This window comes from Gobius niger (genome assembly GCF_951799975.1).
Source record: "Gobius niger genome assembly, chromosome: 14".
NCBI lineage: Eukaryota > Metazoa > Chordata > Actinopteri > Gobiiformes > Gobiidae > Gobius > Gobius niger.
This window is the reverse complement of record NC_136865.1, coordinates 13,431,409-13,452,347: the sequence shown is the minus strand read 5'-3', so window position 1 is coordinate 13,452,347 and position 20,939 is coordinate 13,431,409. Positions and strand designations below refer to the sequence as shown.

The window sequence follows — 20,939 nt, the reverse complement described above, 5'->3', positions numbered from 1 at the left end:
CACAATTACTGCTCTTAAACCAATGCATTTCATTAACATTAACGACATTGATTTAGCAAAAACAAAAGTCTATCTTGTAATATGTGCTGAGAAAATAATTTTGTGTCTGGTTACTTTCACCCGTGTAAAGAATACACGTGAAAGCGCCACTTCAAGGTACAATGTGTTCAGCATGTTCGACACCCCTAACAAGGCTACAACACGGGCTTAAGGAGGGGTAAATGACATAAATGGAAAGTCTCTACTCTCGTCTCATCCGACTTGGTGCACTGCGGGGATTCAGGGACAGCGTAACTAAATGGAATCTTCAAAGGAAAAGACCTCGACAAGAAGATCATCTTAACCCAGCTTACAGAATTGAAAAGGCTTAGACGAGAGGTTGGATAATAGGATACAGAATTTTGCACTAGGCTGTTGTAATAAGGATGAAAATGAATAAAACTGTTAGCACTATAAACACTGTAAATACTATGAACAACAAAACGATTGAGACTGCCAGATCAACTTGTCTTCAGCTTTGCGGTGTAGCTTCCGGTTCAGAAAGATCTGCACCGACGTCATATTTAAACATACCGGGATTAAAAGAAACCAGCTACCCAAGGTCAGTGAAAAGAAGTGTTGCAGCAGATGAAAGGCAGCATTCAACCAAGTTATATTGGAGGAGTAATACACAATTCACCAACAGAGGCAAGCGATATCGGGAATACTTCAACTCAGGGGAATGAAAAAGAGAAAGGTGTACTTCAAGTCCCGTTAGACGTCAGAAATGAACTGGAAAACTGAGATTTAGATTTAGATTCAAGTGGTTCATGTAAGGAGTAGGACTGTCAGGCTTTAAAGTTCATATGACAAATGCTTTTGATAATATGACTTATTTAGAAGGATACCATAAGCTACAAGTTCATCAAATGCATAATTATCATTTTATTTAAGTGAAGCAGCTATTTTAAAGGGGCCAGATGCAAGTTGGCCATTTTATACTCACCACTGCCACCTCAGGTCATAAGTAACAACCTTTTGAGTGACAGTGCAGGATTTCAGAGGCAGTTGTGGTGAAAGGTTTGGGCTCATTCTACACCTTAGGACATTGCTGGAATATGTAGGGGGAGGAAAACACATCATTTTAACATTTTCCCTTTATTTAAGCTGCTGACAGGAAGTGATAAAGATAAAGGTAAAGTTCCATAGCAGTTTCAGACTCACTCACTTAACATGTTCGGCACGGCAACAGTTTGAAATTGTTGTCCTCTATCTATGTCACTTCCTGTCAGTGTCCAATTCATCTTTTTCCAAATAAATCACGTTAATCATCACGTTTTGACCTTTTTACCGGAAAGACCTTCATCACAAATTACTAATTGTAAGTTGGGCATTTGACATAGATTGAGGAATGTTTTTTTAGTTTGTTAAAGGGATGGTCTGTAAGATTGCAAAATGAGTAGAGAGAGAGTGAGAGAAATGTCAAAAGTAACAATAGTAAACCTCCCGCCTTCCCTCCTGATTGGACCTGAAAGCCGCTCCTCATAAACTGTGCACGTGAATGACGGGCTGGTTCACAGTTCAATCCCAGCTCTCATCACTGCCTTCTGTAGTTGTGTCCTCTGGCAAGACACTTCACTCACCTTGCCAATGAATTAATGTGGCGTGTGAGTGATTGTGGTGGCCAAAGATTGCGTAGATGCAGTTTGGCGGCGACGTTACCATCAGCCTACCTCAGGGCAGCTGTGAGTGAAGAGATAACACATGAATTTGTAAAAGTGACTTTGACTCTGTGACAACCTAGATCCACCCAAAGCTGCTGCACTAGATCCAAGTTTTCTTCACACTCTTTGATAAGATTAACATGGCTGCAGAAATAACCTAAAGACCACTGTGGTGAACAGGTCATCGAGTTCACCACCCGCTCCCTTAAAGCCGCTACAACAAGCAGCACTAAAAACAGTATAGTGTGGTTTTCTGCTTTTTGTGGAGTCGTAATTTATTGGCCACAATTTACTGGGACCCGAGTTAAGTAAACAGCACTGTAATAACGCCATGGCTCCGAAGTTGCAATTGAGTGTGTCCCACCGTTGCATAAAACGTACAGTCGCCAATACTAACACAGAAAAGAAAAGCAAAGAAAATCAGGGCTAATTTTGAGACGGGATATTTTTGCACACTGGGAGGGTGTCCATGCGTAATAAATGGTCTGGAATGTCAGAATGCATTCACAGCCAAAGTTTCTGAATAAACTTCTGGCAGAGATCCACTGCAATAAACGGACAGCCTAACTTGTTCGCTTTCTCAGTACGTCTCTTTAAGTCCAGTCTTCTGTGCATTAAAGCCATGATGAAGTTTTGATAACTCCTCTGAGGTTTCTTAACTCAGCTGGGTCAGTGGTGGATCAAACACGTTATTATGAACCAAAGGGCATAAAAACATGGGAAGAGCATGAGAATATCGAGAGTGAACTGTAATTAGTTTACCTTGATGGTTTCTTGCAAAATTTGTAATTGCCTCACCTAATATTGCAACACATGGTGCCGCCCTACAATTACATTTATTATCAAACAGGACTTTAATACCTAGAACTCACTGAATTATGTCTAGGATTAAATGATTTTGTGTTTTTAAATTATTTTATCTTGTGTTGTTGTAAAGTGCTATATAAATAAACTCAATTGATCATTGGAATCTGTTGTTTCCATACAAACTAAGTGAAATAGCCAACTCTGATGTATAATAGCTGCAGTTGCATAAATTACTCAGGAATTGCTTTTAAATGTGCATGGAAATTGCTGCTGGGAACTCTGAGCAGACACAAACAAAACTAATTTTAAGCATTATCGGTCAATCAGTCTGCGGAGTATGTGTTAAACCTGTTTGCCTGGAGTTTTTCTGCTGCTTCACTGATAGCCATCAGTGACTCGCATTAGTTTGGAAGAATAGTTTGTTTTTAAGAGTGGTGGGAATACCTGCACAAGGATCAATGTGGCTTGACATTTAAAGTGCGCTTGTAGAATCGGGGCCCAAGACACTAATTAGTCCATAAAGAAGGAAAACACACGCATGCCCTTGGCTTCTACACACTTCTGCGTACATGGGCAGAAAGCAAGTAACCATGAAGCTGAGTAAGGTCAAGTCAGCATGAGAATATTGCCCCTTTGAGCAAACAAACACAGAGATAAACAACTTCCAAGTCATGACCAAACAAACCAATAACCATGTCACCCCAATCTTCAAAGAAAGTGTTTATTTTTGTACCTGTATTGAGTTTATCTGGCCGCCCAAACAGCCAAAACTCCTTTAGATTGTCTTTGCTCGACTTTGGTGAGACTGGGAGGATGTTCTCAGCCAGGAGCTTCTTCCTCTTCTGGTTGGTATTGCCCATTTCCTTTCTTTTCTTTACTCCTTTAAGCAGGGTCTTCCATCGTGTTAAGCATCGCTCCTACCCCTCTTCCGAGTCTTTGTATCCTGAACATGTAGTCAATAATGCACTCCCTTCGGTCCCTGTGGTCAAATCCTTCCTGCTGATTCACATGCCGGCCAATACAGTCTGTGCCAAAGACCCACTGACACCATTTCTAACAAGCATACTCGCGAGCCAAAATGTCCAAATACAAATCGAGCTAAACAAAAGCTTTCCAATCAGTGGTATTCTTCAAGATGACACACTTCTTGTCGCCCAGCTGCTGAAGCCACACGCCATCCATACGCTGACAGCCTCACTACTCGTGTGTGTATCTCTTGTGGCTGAGAGCACAGGAGCCCCTCCCCTCCACTCTCCTCTCCTTTCGCTTCTCCCTTCCTCTAAGCAGCCACATACATGCACACAGCAGAACACAATACACCTTTGCTTCCCTGCTAAAAGCACGCTCCACTTAGTGCCTCGCTAATCCCATCTTTTGGTAACTGCGATCATTATTTGCAGTTGTGTGAGCGACTCCGCCGGGAAGACATCAGTAATGGTGGCAAACAGGCGAGTACAAAGTAGATTATCGGCCGTGTTTATGAACCACAATAAGCATCAAAAAGAGGCAATAAATCGTGTGATAAAGGAACAGAGAGCTGCTGAATAATTCACAAGGGCTGCTCCTCACGTCTGACACATCAGGAATCCCTCACATGTATGAATGTGTACACAAAAGAGAGAGACAGAGCGGGGAGAGTAGAAAGAGGGAGATTTTATATGCAAGTGCAGCGGTCTCAAACTTCAAAGCTTGTTGCATGATGAAACATTTGCTGCCCTGGCTGCGGTGCGCAAGATTTTGAGGGAAATGGAAGTGAGGGATTTCTGCAAAAGAGTAACGACGTTCAAACATGTAAACAAGCAGAGTGAAATTTTCAGCTTCTAGGAAGTTTTATGAATAGCCTGAATCAATCTGTATAATAGTCATTTAAAAGTGCTCTATTTTGTTGTAGTCCCAAGCTTGAATAAATAGGATAGGGTATATCAGAAAAGGAATCCCATGACAAAATCTATTTCAGAGGAAAGAAGGCTGATAATTTGTCTTTCATAAACGCTAAAAGGTCACAGCACAAGCTCATTTATATATCAGATTTGCACCACTGATAATATTTACAGTTTCTAATGATACGTCAGGGAGCAATATGCTATAAAACACTATAGCATGTTTTCATTTTAAGAAGTATGACAGAAAAAATAACAAGCAAACGGTAAAAAAAAATAGGAATGTTGCCATAGCATTTAATAATTCTAAATCCTAGAGCAGACACTCATAAGCAGGAAAAACGTCATGTGATTGAAACCCATGAACACATTGATAATTCAGACAGATAATTCCACGTTGTCATGGTACTGCGATCTGAACCCTCCCGTGTTTCTGAATGCTAAATGTGCTCCAACAATCAAGGAACAAGCTCTGAAATTGGGTCACCGGAAGAAGAAAGATGAACGCCATGCAGAGAGTGCTCCTATAGAAGCAATAATGTATAGAAACAGAAACTCCTCAGTGATTGCCATGGCCACAGTGATCACGTTTCAGCACGCCCTTCATCCTCTACCCTTCGAATGATGGGAGGGGGAGAGAGTCAGAGAGGGAGAGAGGGAGAACTTCAATAAAAAGCAGATTTACTGACTGGGGTTAGGGAGGATGCCACAGGGGCTGACATCGAGTAAATTTACAACTCTCATTTTCTAAAGGCAGAATCGATTTTTGAGGCAAGATATTGTGAAGATTGCTGTATTTTTCTTAATATGTATAAAGATTAGCAGCGCCACATCTCTGCAGTGTAAAACGATCTGTTACAGGCAGAGAGATGGAGAGAGCGAGCCGCTGCCTCCTGATGCAGCCCCAGCGCAACCACACCCTGTGCATTTGACTCTCATCTCACTTCTATCTCATCTCAAGGCTTGATGTTCAACTGTTCTACCTCTGTGTGCGTGTCAATGTAAAAAGCTGCCTTCCCCTTTCTCCAAATGCCCTAGATACATTTATGAGGCAAAAAGGTGATGAAAGCTCATGTCACTGTCAAAGATTTGGCAGATGCAGGGAACTCAAGGGGAAAGCACTCAAGTAATGTAGAGAGGAAAGCCATTGTCACTGCTTGTCACAGTGATTTTGGCAGAAATAGGCAAAAGTATATTTCAGTCAAACGACACATAGGTGGTAAGGACAAGCAGTGGGACTGAGTGTGGGTGGCTGACCTATATAACCTTGTCTTTATTCCTCTGCTCCACTAGAGTTGGTTTTCTATGGAGTGATGGAATGCCCAGCACTCCCACTTGTGGCAAAACAGAGGTATCACATAAAACCCAACTCTCTTACTACTTCAGTTCAAAATTAAGTTTGCAATTAAGTCTGGAAAGGGATGAATCATGAACTATGGGTAAAGGGAAAGGATGAAAGAAGAATGGAGGAAAATCTGAAAGGAATAAAGAACACCTGCTAACAACTGCCATTACAGTTGTTCTCGACAGTACAAAGAAGGAACTAGCTCAGGATAAACAGTACTACTTTGATCAAGTAAACCAAACACGGTCCATCATGAGTGTCACTGCGGAGAACTGCCTGGATTCCTCAGGCATTGTGTCATGCAGTCATCCTCTCTGAAATACATTTGTCAAAGGGGAGAACACACAGCCCGTTCAGGTAAACAGTCTCTACAGGTGTATTCCTTACTGTGGTTATATAATGAACGGGCATAAGCTAAATGAGTTGTATATAGTCCCCACCCTCAGCCCTGAAGTATTCCAGCTGTGTACTCGCCACATCAAATACACTCCACTTTCAGTTAAACTACCAGTGCCTCTGAGCTTATAAACAATAACCTCAGAAATAAAGTTGCTTTGTAAACCATACTAAAATTAGGATTTATTATGTTGTGTTAATTTAGACCAGCTATCTTTAGATATGCTAATCTGAAACATATGCTTTAAACAACTAAAAAAAAACAGAAATTCCAAATAGTACCTCGCAAGAGAAAGTGTGGAAAAACAGAAAGCAAGAAACAATGAAACTGTAAATACAGCAAGCCTTATCAGCATGACAATTATTCAGTATTACGTAAGTGTAGTTTTTTGTATAGCAATACTTTTTTATGAGTCAGTAACAGCAGTTACCGCAGCAATTTGTTTTGTGTTAAAGTTTTGTGGTAGCTACAACAACCATATGTCCATAGATTAGAGTAAAATATAATTTTAGAGAGATGCTCTTCCTGACAAGACTGTCATAGTCTTAGGGCTTGAGGCTTGCAACAACATATTGTCATCACCTGCATTGCTGCTTTTATCTGTCAAACTATTTATGTGAATATTTACGATGTATATGCATATAATGATATAAAGACATAATGCTTGCATAATGTCCTCAGTTTAATGAAAGCTCAGTGTTGCTGCACCACGCAGGGCAGTTGTCTTGGTGACTTTCAGGAGTGCAGCTTTAGGCCTGTGCAGCGGCTGATAGATGGGGGTAAGAGGAATCTGCTTACCCAGGTAAAATTACCTTGCTCATCAAAGTGTGTACACGCGCTGAATGATGTTTTCAAGGACAATGAGTGTTTTCATTAAACTTTCACACTTTTTCCACTCAGCTCTATGAGACTCTCCCTCCCAGTGTTCGCTGAGGCTACATGTGAATTGTAATATGTGGCCTGTAATAGAGCTGAAGCTGTATATGCAATGTTCTCACTGTAATGAGATGTTAGCTCAACATCACTCTGCCAAGTCTGTAATCTACATTAAAGCTTGTGAATATACCCAGCCTAACCCACCGCACATGATGTGGCAGCCACACACCACCAGATGGATTCAAAACACCTACAACTAAGATGCAATTTGAATGTAAAAATGGCATCGAAATGTCTGGCAAATTTAGTTTACTGTTATTGCTTAAACTGCAAATCTTAAAAGCACAGAATAATTATCCTAAAATGGAAATACAATGCCCAGAACAACCTCCATGTGGCATCAGTGTATCTGTACTGTTAAGTTGGTCTTTCATATGACACAAAACCCCTTTTCAAAATAGGACGTTGGAGCCGAACTGAGGCTAATATAGAGACACTCTGGAACCAATAATTCAACAAGTCTCACCATAACAAAATTCAACTGTCTTACGCAGCAAAGAAAAGCATTCGACCATCAAACTCCCATTACAAAGGCATGTTCACAGAACAAATGGTTTGTGCGAAGAGGACCACATGGTTATGGATGCATGTATAAACAGAGACAGTGCATGGGCACTCTAGTGCACAATGACCTCAGCGCTCAAACAGCTTGATGGAGCGCAGTGGACAAAGCAGGTAGTTGCAGGCTCTGTGCACTGTGTTGTTTAGTATAGAGGTGATGTAATGAGACTGGTGCTAGGATGGCGCCGTGCTAAGCCAAGCCACACACACCCTCTGATACAGGCGAGCACTGTGTCACACTGACACGACTTTAAATAAGGAGCACTGGTTACACAATAATAAGCACTGCAGAGATCACACCCAAAGCAAAGGAAGATGTTTGGCAATCTGGTGAAGACATCAAAAGTAACGTGTAAGGACAAAAAGCTGGTTTAAAACATGCACAGTGAAATCACGATAGACGCTAATAAGAAAAAACAAAACATATTTTCTACACCAGAAGAAAGGACAGAGTCTGTATCTCCTCTATGATTTTTTAATGGTCTTACAATGTTGTAGTGTTTTTCAGTTTATTCACACCAAATACCACATAAGAAAACATACGGTATAGCTTTCCAAGAATAACACTCTTGGGCTAAACTAGGTCTAAAATAGCACTGTCACTGCAGCATTTGTAAACAGCAACAAAGGCAAATGGGAATTAACTAAAATGAAACAGACTAAAACTGCAGAGGAGCTTGAGTATAGCCAGAACCTTTACATTAGAATAGGTGAAATAAATCAATTTTCTGACGCAATTTAGATTAGACAGTGTTTTAAGCATTTACTTTTGTGGAGATGCTGTCTAATTAAAAAGGCATTGGGAGAGTTCTCTCTGAGTGCTCTCAAGGCTGAATAGGGCTTTGTGATTTGTTGTAATCTCTGCTCTCCATCACATAGCTCTAGACCCAATCTGGCAACCAGGCTACCACGCACACATACCCACAACAACCTGGACACAAAGTTCCCATGAAAGGAAACTTATTATGCTACAATGCTGGCAGTTGACAGCTGAAGCATAGCTTAACTATCAAATCATAATGAATCATAACAAAGCCATAAAAATACAAAACAAGAAGGTAAAAAGAAAGAAATACAACAAAGGTTGTATTGTGGGGGACATATGTCGACATATAGTGAGACAATATTCTGAAACAACAGGTCTTTGTCTAGCAGTGTTGGTTAAGTCACTCATCAGGTTGAGAAAGAATAAATTAGACCCAGAGCAGAAAAGTGAAATGTAAAGTAATGGTGGGAAAGCACTTTCACATGTCTGCCTAAAGGACTCAGGTAATGGCCAGTCCCACATGTGAGCACCATCTGGTTTCTCCCATCCAAAATAATCACTGTTCCTTTTTGACTTACTTGAAGTTGAATTAGTTACTTACAGCTGTTTCTTCTAATTGAAGCCACTGAGTGGTTGTTATTGCTGACAGTGACGGCATCTGAATAAGACACAGTGCATTGTGTAGTTTCTTACATCATGTCGTTGAGCCAACTGTTATACAGTTTTTTACCAAACAACAGCAACAAAGGAATCTGTTTTTTTGCCAATATCAATACTTTTGATAACGACATATATATTAATGAACAGGATCGTGCATATCAACAAGGCAAGGCAGTAGAGGGCAGCACTGTCACAGAATCATATTACCTTTAATGATAGATTTCAAGAGGGTCTGAATCAATGGGTGAGGAAAGTGCTCATGGCAGGGAGCTGACATTCTTGTAATACCACCCCCCAATGGCCAGGGGCAACTCCAAAAGACACTTTAAAAACAGATTCCAATGGAGTCTTAGTTTATTGGTTTATTTGGTAGGGACAGTGCATGTTAATGAACAACAGCCTTGGGCTAATTTACATCCGTCGTCCCCCATGTGCACTCTCAAACACACTCTCATTCATCTTGGCCTATTGTACATGTTTTTAGTGGTAGGGGAAATTGGAGTACCCGGAGGAAACCTACACAGACACGTTGTCCTTTTTTGGAACATGCTCAGTAGGAGGAGACAGAGCAGCCATCATGGATTATCTCTCGAATGGAGTAATTCATGTAAATGGGGAAGAGTGAGCACAAGACGTCTATCAATACAATTTTATGGTTTGAATGCAGCTGATGGAGAGTCACGTGGTTAGTCGTCTTAATACCTCTATCTATCACCCCTTCTCTATTTACAATTAGGGCTGAAACAACTTATCGATTAATCGATTATTGAAATAGTCGACAACTATTTTAGTAAACGATTAATCGTTTTCTATAATACAGACTCAAGAGCAAAAATGTTATATATTTTTGTTTTTAAAGTTCGGGTCTGTAGTGTTTTGTACATTTAAAATTTCATAAATATCTGTCTGTGTCTCATCCAATCAGAAGCAGAATGAGCGCTAACAGCCTCCAACAAACATTCACTTTAAGTTTACTCCATCAACACGTCCTCAAGCGATGCCACTTGAGCGTTATGTGATAAATATTATGTGATTGTGGCCAAACCGCCTTTGCGATGCCCAATCCCGTCAGACCTTGGAAGCTAAGCAGGGAAGGGCCTGGTCGGAGGAAGCCTAGCGAATGTAGTGAGTGAGTGAGTGGTTGGTGGTGGTCGGAGGGGCCGATGGCGCAGACTGGTTGCCTCGCTTCCGTCAGTCTACCCCAGGGCAGCTGTGGCTACAATAGTAGCTTACCACCACCGGGTATGGAGTGAATGAATAATGCAATGTAAAGCGTCTTTGAGTGTCCAGAAAAGTGCTATATAAAACCGATGCATTATTATTATTATTTTTAAAAATATTTAAAAAAATAAAATTTTCATACGCCATTCACAGCATCAAAAAATCGTGAAAATAATCGGTAGATTAATCGACCAAATAATCGTTAGTTGCAGCCCTATTTACAATTATACATAAGATTCATCTATTGGCTAATCTGTTTCTTTGGGAAAACTGTTTATTGAAATGCGAATGAAATAATGCTCCAGATGATTTTCAGTGAGTGCGTCAAGGTTCATTTACTTATTTATTTAAGGAAAGGGCACATGATAATAACATGTAAATGTAAATCATAAAATAAATATAGAATATTTATATTATGGAATTAAATTATTTTTTTTAAAAGGCCAAAAACTGCATATACTGTATTTTGTAACATAGTTACACATCGTATAATTTATTATGTACAATCTATCAATTATCGCAGTATCAGCATATTGTAAGGTTAATGTTATTGTGAGCCATATATTGGGCATCATATTGAATTGTGAGGTAGCCAAAGGTTCCCATTCCTACCCGAAACTGACTGAACTAACTGTAAATGTCATCAAAATGTAAACATAACTTGTAACTGACAAAGCAACAAACACAACAAGCCGGCAAAAACAATTACCTAAGCCTGGATATTGTTTTACTACGCACCACAGCTTTGTGATTCCTCAACATATTGACAATTATTTCGCTTTCAAATCAACGCCATGACTGTCATACTTCCAGTGAGTACTAGCTTCCTAGAAAAAAATGTTTATGTAATGATACACTGTCAATACAAAGACATGTAGGACTATATAATCCCAACAGAAACACATGCCCACAATGCCTACATACAGTGACAAAAGCCAATGGAAAGGCTTTAGAAATGGAACAAAAACAGGAAATGTGGAGAGTGGGTAAGCCCTGTGCAGGGGAGCAGGCAGACGCATCAGTAAACAGAAAAGGGGATTAGACCCCAGTGCCTGCCTGTCTCTGTGTGTGGGTGAATGTACAAAGTGATGGCCCCGTGATAACTCTTAAAACTATGTCTTAATCTTAATCCACAGAGAAAGAGACGGCAAACTTTTTATCGTTGCCAAACAGGCCGATGACACATTGCTTTCTGTAGAAACATAGTCATAAAGCAAAGTTGCTAGCTGGGTCAAATTTGAGTTTTCTCTAGTCGTCAGTCAATTCTGACCTTGAATTGCAGCTTTATTTTGCTGAAGAGTACAACACTATTAGTTGTCAGTGTCCTTGCTTTTAGGATTTCGAGCACAATACTACAACTTGCATTCTGAATAAAATATTTCACAAGACACAGACTGTCAATCTGCGCCATTGCTCCCTTCGAATACAACCAATCACAGCCAAGACAAAGTGTCCAGTTGGAGCCGAGATCTAACCAATGATATTTGGATCCATGGACAAACGTTCAGTGAGCCACTGTCGCCTTGAGAACCATTAATGAAAATTAAACAATAAAAAGGAAATCCCATAAAACAATGTCTTGCCTGCATTCTGTGGTTCAACTGACTCGGATATGGGACATACCAAGCTCCCTTTACACTACATACATAGTTGCAATTACTTATTTTCTTTTTCTTATAGTGAATAAGTGTGTGCCACTGATAGCTCACCCACTGTTAGCTCACCTTTACACGGGTCCTGAACGTGCACTCCCACTTTGTTGTCTCTCACACCGGCAGCATTTCGATTGACTCCATTGCCAACGCTCTTCTTTTTCTTGCTCCCCTTCAACCAGCTGAAGGCATGTCCCAGGGAGCTGCCCGGCTTCCTGTGCCCACGCTGAACTCTCGCCTCTCGAGCCAGAACCTCAGTGATGTCCTTGGGCACTAAGTCACCTGTAGATCTCCTCCTGGACATTCTGGCGAGTAATAGTCCTGGAAGTCCGAGTGTTCAATGCCAAGTCAGAATCCCAAGTGCCCGCATCGAGAATAAAGATCTAGCGAATCCCCTCTTTGGCCCCTGTCGCTGTTAGTTCCTCAGCACCTGGGATAACATTGAAACAGCAGGATGAGAACAAAATGTAAAGGCAAGAGTATGACATAACAGACAGTTAAATCCATGCAAATCAAGAGCACATTAATTAGAGAAAGGAGATTAGCTGGGATGAAACTTGCTTAAGAAGGCTTATTGCACAATATGGAAATATAAAGTAATCATCATCAAATGTTAGAAGTACATAAGCCTGAGGTAGACTGCAGTATTTTTTTTTTTTACATTGTCCTACTAAAGCAGTTTCTTGGACTGCATGGCCCATTTTCTCTGTATGGAGAAGGAAGGTCCAATGGGATGTGAATAGGCTGAACCTCTGCAGTGAATACAATGCAGTGTGTCTAGATAACATGTGGTTTACATCAGCAAAACTGCATGTGTGACTTTTATATCTTGGTTCCATATGACAAAAAATGTAACAAAATTAATCATAGGATTCTGTAAAACTAAAACAACTGCCAAAAGAATTGGTGTCCAACTTACTGTGACTGCTCTGTCCGCTCCGCTGCTCCCTTGGTCTCTGTCCGGACATTGCAGACCATGTGTACGCATGTGTGTGTTTAGCTGTGTGTGAATGAGGAGCTCCATGCACAGTGCGCAGTCAGTCCCTCCCTCCCTCTGTACTAGAGCCAGCATCTCCTCCCACCTCTCCATGTCCTGTAAAAGCTTAGTCACACAATTTCAAATATCGGACGTGAATCTTAGCACATGGCAGAGGGGAAAGATAAATTGCAATTTGAACGGCTGACATGAGAACATCTCTTCAGTTCATGTAAATACTATATTTCTCTCAAAATGTTAAAATGTGCACTGTCAACTTGTATTACATCTATATATATATATATTTTTACATAAATCTCACTGCAATATCTGTCCAAAAATTGCAAATGATTTACTTAATATCAATAATAGAGACAAAGCATCCTACCTAGCAGAGAAGGTTCCTCATTTAGCCGCCCTTGCGTGGGTCAGGTGTAGTCATTCCACAATTTCTTAGGAAAGCAACCCCAGAGGCCTTAAAGTGTTCAGAGATAAGAGACGACTGCCTTTTGAAACCTGCGGTACGATGAATCTCGCCGGGACAACTGAGAGCGAACACAAACATAGCCAGGCTAACAATAAATTAGTAATAAAAAGACACAAAACCCAGCAAAGCCATCAAAATATTACAGTTACAGCGAGGAGTTAAAGCGACAGCTGTTCGAACACAAGTCAAGTGGGTGTGTCTCCCCTCTTTCTGGACAGACTGGTGGAAATGCCTCTAAAGACAAACTATTTTAGATAGACAGGTAGGACAGGTCAGGGGGGTGGGTTGGGGGTGCTTACTTGTTAATCTTGTTCAGTTTCACCTACTTCAACTTGGAAGAATAGCACTCACAGATATTCGCGAGTAAACCCATTTCAAACATTTCATTGTATTCATTATGTAGTGACATCTGGAAGCACTTTTTGGGGGGGATTTCTTGTCTGGATAAAAGTTACGTAATGCAGCCTGTTCAAAACGAAATAAAATGCTAGCTGCTAACTGCTGTGTAGATGTGTTGGCAGCATTGTGGGTGGGACTGCAAATAGAAGATGATTGATGTGCTTGTGGTGGGGTCTTATGGAGTCGTTAAGTCTGTTTTGAATATAGTAGGCCACAATAATCATCAGAAATGGGGCTTTTAATCATCTAACGCAGGTGACATTGGTGTATTTTTAACATGTGAGCACATTGTTATTTGGAAACCATCTTGCTTTAATAAGAAATTACAAATATGTACTAAGAGTGAAACTGGAATTGCTTTATGTTACTGCCTTCACTTGGGGCAAAGTGCAGTACCTATTACTGTAGTGAAAATGTACTCGCATCTACTATGAATAAATGGTTCGATAAATAAATTATACAAATTGGGAATGTCATTTTAATGGCAGTGCAGCAGGAGACCCTGTGCTTGTGCTAAAGAACTAGGAGGGGTCTAAATGAGTCACACTTATGCTGCACAGACTCAAATGTTTTCAGGTTTCTATGACAATTCAATAATAACAAGGCCTTATGTACATCTACTCAGCAGTGCAAGAAGAGCAAAATCGTTATGAAGCACACAAATACAAGCGGACGAGGATGTGGGAGTCATTATTGAGAGAAAATTAAGAGCAGGGCTAAATGTCATTCTGTTTTTAAAAATGTAATACATGGAAAAGTGCTTTGTCTGTTCGGTGATTGGCTCAGTGTCATGACAACAATGACAGTGATCTAAACATTGTTATTGCTCGGTACTGTTTGATCATCTCAAAGCCATATGTAGCTTGTTAGGAAAAGCCAAATGGCAGAGCATGAGTGGAGTAAATGAGAAATCAGGGCAGAGCAGTTGTTGAAGTATATAATAATAGTTTTTGAGAGCACAGGGAGAAGTCGCTTATACTCTGCAGTGAAACACAGAGATCTCTCAGTATAAAAGAGCTTTGTCTTGCTGGACACAACTAGAACAGGCACTATTTCCCGAAAACCAAACATACAGGTAACTAAACTTAAACCAATAAATTATAATGATAACCGGGTAATACATTATTTGTAATCTCTGGAAATGTCAAAAGATCATTATTCTTAATAAAACAACAACAGTTAACAGTAGTCTAAGTCGAGTGAAAATCTGGAGAACTTCGTCCATGTAAGAATGTGTTTACATTCACCAGAAACAAGTAAAAAGAAAACACATTGACCTTAAGTGCCCTCTGTTGTTTCCTGTTCAGGCGTGTTGCTACCTGCATCTTTGCCTTGCTATCTCATTCCTCCACACTGCCCCCTGTTAAAGATACAAAAAGAGTTTCATTATTTGCTCAAGCATAGTTGGTAAAAGTCATAGATGTTCATAAATGTTCTTGTACCAGGTGTGTGAATGCAAAGTGAACTGAAAAGAAAAAGTGTGAATATGTGGGGCACATAAGTTCCTAAATGAAGCTGTCGGTGCAGACTGTTTAATGGTGCCTCTAGGACGCATTCTCTTCCAGGAGCCGGACAACAACTCTGGGAAGGCAACATTTTTACAAGCTCCGGTGAGTCCTAAAAGTAGGCAATATCCTTAAGCATCCTTTTGTCACTGAGGTCTCAGCTGCAAACATGAACTCCCTCCAACATGATATTCAAGCTTTGTGGTATTTGAAAAGCACTTGAAAAGGGATGTCATGGACAAACAGGGCACCACTGCTGACCCTGGATTAGCTTTTCCGATGTCTATCTTTGTGATGGTATCTTCAGAAGAGGACATCTTGTTTGATCCTCCAGGAGGCCATCTTTTTGTCAATGTGTTTCTGTACTGCTTGGATAAAATAATTCTAGTAAATAAACATAAAAATACTGAACTTGGACTTGTATAATCTGATACACAGTAGTGACACAAACAAAGGTGAATGTACAAGCAGTTCAGGGAATAAATGCTCTATTCATTGGGCCACAAATAATCTAAAAATAGTAATGTTGTTTAGCATAGCATAACCCAACAGTGTTATTAGAAAAAAACACACCTACTTATTGGGTTTGCAGTAAATATTAAAGAGATTATAAAACTAAGCATTTATCAGTATCATACAACTAACATCATATTGTTTGTGTTGTATCTGTCATTTAGATTGTATGCTTCATCAAGCTGTTAAAAACCTGTTTTGATAAGAGCGAAGCGGTCATTTAAAAACACAGCATGAAATATTTGTGCAGCAGGAATTCCTGAGGGGCGTGGTGGCCAGTGGACTTTTTGTTCGGACTCACAGTGGACACATCTTTCCATTTATCCATCTGTCCCCCTTTGTGTCTCTGCTTGTCTCTCCTCTATGTCTGTTTTAACTCTCTCTCCAGGGGTTAGTTTAATGAGCGAATGCTTTTAGCGCTGGAAAACCTGAAGTAACCCCAGTCTATATGAAAACAATTGTACTAACACTGTCTAGCTTCACTTTTGTGTATGACAGATTAAAAATAGCTGATGTAAAAGTCATCTGTTATTTTTGTCTTTATGGGAATGGCAAGATTTCAAATTCCCACACTTTTACAACTAACGATGTGGGAAACATTCAACATTGTTACGAATGTTGCAATTTAATTGTTGATAATTTCATTTTCAGGCTATTCATAGATATTCACAGAGGACTTTCAATTCCAATGAAGTTGAAGACAGAAATGAGGCCACGTACCTCATGTATCTGTGTTGATCGTTCGTTCATTCGTTACTTTATTTTGAACATGTGAGCAACACAACACACCTTTACAACATTTTAAACGTAAAGGCTGTTACAAATCAAAAAGACAAAAGCAAACTTGCCAGTTCCCTTGAAAAGCCAAATACAAATGCACATGTCCAAAAAGGAGTAGTTAGTAATACCATAAACAGTGGTCTGGTACAAGGACTGCTGCACTGATGACAGTATGAAGATGACAGCTGACAGCCGGAGCTCAACAATCTCTGTAAAAAAGAAAACATCACATAAAGGAGTTGTCATTAAAGCACTTAACCAGAGTGAGAGCATATGGTGTGATGAACTGTCTGACAGACTGCAGTCAACAAGAACAAATATAGAAAAGAATATCAACATAAGCAGGGAGGAGGAATGGAAACAATGGATAAAATAAATATTGACTACAGTTAAACTGTACTTTGTGTACTTTTTATAGAAAACTTCAATATACAGTATATCCCAACAACGGCTTTTAACCGCACCAAGCAGTATCTTCACAGCTTTAAAACTTGCAAGAGAAGACACAAAGAAACATTGGCGCCCTCTCCTGGCTAAGTCCCTTTTCTGCTGCTCCATGTTGTTTTGGGCCTGTCAGATTCTCAAACAAAAGACAAGACCACCTGTCTTCTGGTGTATTGTTGAGGTCAACAGTTTAAGTGGAAACCAATCCTCCCAGAGGAAGCCACCAGAAGTACAGGAGTTATTTAAAGATAGCTCAATAATGTGGTGGCATGAGAGGCATGCGTAGACACCCCTCATTACTTGTGTCAGAAATATACAAGAAATTATGTTATTTGTGTCTGATTTTTTAAAAACAATTAATTGAACTAAATTAAATAATGACACTATTTATTCTACGCACAACTACGGAGCATTGTGGTATTTCTGGTTTTAACCAAGTATTCATGGTTGATCTCTACCCCGACTGAGTGTTTATTAATACACCTAAACAGTAGGGTAGTCATGGCCACACATAGCAGCTGAGTGAGAGAGAGTGAGGAGCCCGGGTCAACTGTCCTTTCCCCCTCCTTCTTAACTCACTGCACATTGCTCCCGCTTATTCTTCACTCGGATCTTAGAGCGTGCAGACACACATGGACGAAGAGACAAACAGACAAGTAAGCAACTATACTTTATGATCTTAATGTCTTCAATTTGCTAGAAGTTTGATTTGAACAAGGGTGAAAGGGTGCAAGTGTCAAAACTGAACTAGGGATCTCTATTACATACATATATTGCATATACTTAAAGAAACACCCTTTGTAGTAATTGAAGGTATTGAAATAGACACTGGTGTATAGATGTTATTACAGTATGTACAGTGTAACACCTTGGTCTTGTCAGACATGTGCTTAATCCTGAGATCTTCAGTTACAAGTAGACAGCTGCTCAAATTTTCTCCTGGTGTTTAGTTCTTGTGTTCAGGATCTATACCTAAATAAAACTACAAACACTTAATACTTTTATAAGAATAGCATTTTTAATATTTTTTTTATTTTTATTTTTTTTATTTTTTTACTAAATACTCAAAACAAAATACAAACTCCAATACAACTGAATTTCTTGTCAACACAAGAGTATAGTAATTATTTGTGGATAATTTTATCTTTAAAATAGGTTTAGGTTGGTCTCATAGTGCACAGTAGACAGTGCCCACTCCCCTGGGTATCAAAGCTAGGCCACCAGCTGCCATTATAGAAGTGTCTGCTAATTTTGCACAGCTCAACATAGTTGTCTAGTGATAATGACATGGGCATAGCTTGAACAGAAGTTTGGCTGAAGCACAAACTCAACTCATCTGTTGTACTGGCATCAATGCAGACTGGTATTTTTGACATGCAGGCTGGTGACAGCCAACACAGGGAGTTGGAAAATGGGTCACTATACTTGACAAAATCTAACAAAATACTACTGTATTACATGGCTGGGAGGTATTTTATTTTTTCATTCCAAATGCCATTAGTAAATATTGTCACTGTAATATGTAGCTTAATTATTTATAATACTTTTTTTTTAAACAGGTTTGACAGAAAAATGGAAAACGTCAGTGACAATGTTAGTTCAAGGGACTTTGTCCCTCTCTTCATCCAAGAACAAGATGATGCATCAAGTGAAGCAGCCGGTGAACACTCACTACAGAGGAGTGCAGCTCAGCCTCAGTCTGACCACACCTTCATTGGAGAGTTTTTTGATCAAACCATGTCAATAGCACAATACTTGAAGGAAATGGATAATCTCCTCAAGAATTCAGAGGAAATTACTTGTTCTCAAGAGTATATGTCCACGGGCAGAGACACACAGGAAGATATTTCAGAAGTCGTGCCACAATGTGCTAGCTTTGACAGCTGTGGGGCACATGTTTTGGCTTCAATGCCCTTGACTTCAGCTGGTAACAAACTCAGCGACAGTATGGTTGAGTATGAAGGCCAGCTCTTGGATATGTTAGACGTGCTGGAGAGCTGTGCTGAAGACAGCTACATGGATTCTAATCCACCAGAGTACAATCCACTGGACTCACATGAGGAATATGTACACATCCCCAAACTCTTTAAGGAAACAGCAAAGACACTACAGGAACCAAGCAACGCAATGATACTAGACGTTCACACAGCCGCAGTGACATTATGTGATCATCAAGACAACACAGCAGGCGAAGTTTATCTGCGTAAAAAAGCTACAAGGACACTACCACAAAGTGCTTACCATTGTGACAAGTCTACAAGTTTCACAGAACAGAACACAGAGCAAATGCGTGACGTCCAAGATGAATGTCAGACTCAGCTAGAAAGAACAAAGACTGAGCCAATTATGTGTGAGAAGATGTGCACTGAAGAAGAACACAAAAGTGGGCCTGACAACATCATTGACCTCCTTAATGAAGTCAAAATTGACATGACTGGTCTGAATTCTGGTACGTCTGACTATGAAACTTTGGGAGACAAACTAGATAAGTGCATCGATGAAGTCCAGTGCTTATTGCAAAAACGGAGGGAGCTGCAGGTTAAAGTGATGGAACTACGTGGATACAGTCAACAGGAGGATACAACACAAATAAATGATAAGGGGCAGGGGAATGAAGAAGACACCAAAGTGGCAGAACTGATTACGAGACTAAAAAATGAGAAACATCTCAAAAGAGAAAAAAGCCAGAGTGAAATTGAAAACTTGAAGCAGGAGCGGGCCGAGGAAGAGAGAAAACTGTGGCGAGTCAGTGTGGAGAGACAGGGCCTGCACAACGAACTATGGAGACTGAAGAGAAAACTATTTGATATTGCCAGGGAGTGTGCCCAGAGCCATGCCGCGCAAGGTGCCCAACAAAGACACGTAGAGCAACTTAAGAAAGAAGGGGTAAGAAAATCACTTTATAAATACATTCAGTGAGTCATGATTACTTTCCTATTATTGTTTTAGGAGGAACTACAGACTGCAGAGGTCCAGCTGAGAGAGGACAGTGAAACACTTCAACAAGAACATGAACAACAGCTTGCAAGACTTCAAGAACAGCTTAATATTACCACTTCCAGTATTTTGAAAAGCAATCAAGAAGAGCTGAACCAGAGCAGACGGGATTCATGTGGCGATGTGCAACAATACCTGCAGGATAGTCTCAAAGCACTGGAGGAACGGTCAGTGTAATGCACCATTTATTTTGAATTACCAGGGCTTGGTAAAGGACAGCATTTATACACTGACTGTAGGAAAAAGGAGATTATCATTGTACAGTATTCACAAGATGTTCATTTCAATAGGTATGGACCTATTCTGCAAGCACTTTTGAAGCGGAGAGACACAGCAGTGGATGCTTGTGCAAAAGTAAAAGAGCAGACCCAGGAGCTGAGAGTTCAGATGACACCTTTAAGGGAGGAGATACAAAAACTCACGCTCCAGAGAGTTTGTTTGAATGAAAAACTTAAGCTAATCATTTTCCAAAGAAAAGAGAAGATGGGGCAATACAAGGTATGCAATTTTGTAAAAAAAAAATAAAAAAATTCTTGACATAAAAAGTGTAACACAAAAATGTGAAACTGTTTAAAGGAGATAGTAGACTCCTTGGAAGAACGCTGCAGAGAACTAAAGACGGAGCTGTGGATTCATAAGACAAAAACCGATGAGATGAAGGAACTAAAGGAAATTCTCAATAAAAAGTTGACAACATACAGGTGAGTTCTTTATGAATTATAAAGAATTATGAAAAAAAAATCTTTGCTTTAACACAAAACAAAAAACATTTGTATTTTTCTCATAGGTCGGCTATTGAAAACAACATCAACTGTGACAAGGAAACAACCTAAATTTCTTCTTGTCTTGGAGCAATTGTAATATTTGATGAACACCATTATATTAATTGTGTTACTTTAAATGCACTTTA

General features: G+C 39.9%; 2 protein-coding genes across 2 annotated transcripts in view; one reads left to right on the top strand and one right to left on the bottom strand.

The window, feature by feature from the left end:
• The window catches only part of nhsl3 (NHS like 3), a 29,342-nt gene extending 16,409 nt beyond the window's left edge, over positions 1 to 12,933 (bottom strand). The window contains exons 1-3 of the mRNA XM_079570378.1: positions 12,848 to 12,933; positions 11,990 to 12,358; positions 3,244 to 3,427 (exon numbers count right to left, since the gene is read on the bottom strand). Coding sequence (XP_079426504.1) covers positions 3,244 to 3,427; positions 11,990 to 12,232 — 427 coding nt within the window. The 5' untranslated portion in view covers positions 12,233 to 12,358; positions 12,848 to 12,933. The remainder of the gene's footprint in view (positions 1 to 3,243; positions 3,428 to 11,989; positions 12,359 to 12,847) is intronic.
• Positions 12,934 to 19,565: 6,632 nt separating this feature from the next.
• On the top strand, positions 19,566 to 20,904 carry sync (syncoilin, intermediate filament protein). Its single transcript, XM_079570737.1, has 5 exons — positions 19,566 to 19,918; positions 19,982 to 20,196; positions 20,320 to 20,527; positions 20,606 to 20,730; positions 20,817 to 20,904. The coding sequence occupies exons 1-5, from the start codon at positions 19,580 to 19,582 to the stop codon at positions 20,860 to 20,862; spliced, it is 933 nt and encodes a 310-aa protein (XP_079426863.1). The 5' UTR covers positions 19,566 to 19,579; the 3' UTR covers positions 20,863 to 20,904.
• Positions 20,905 to 20,939: the final 35 nt, after the last annotated feature.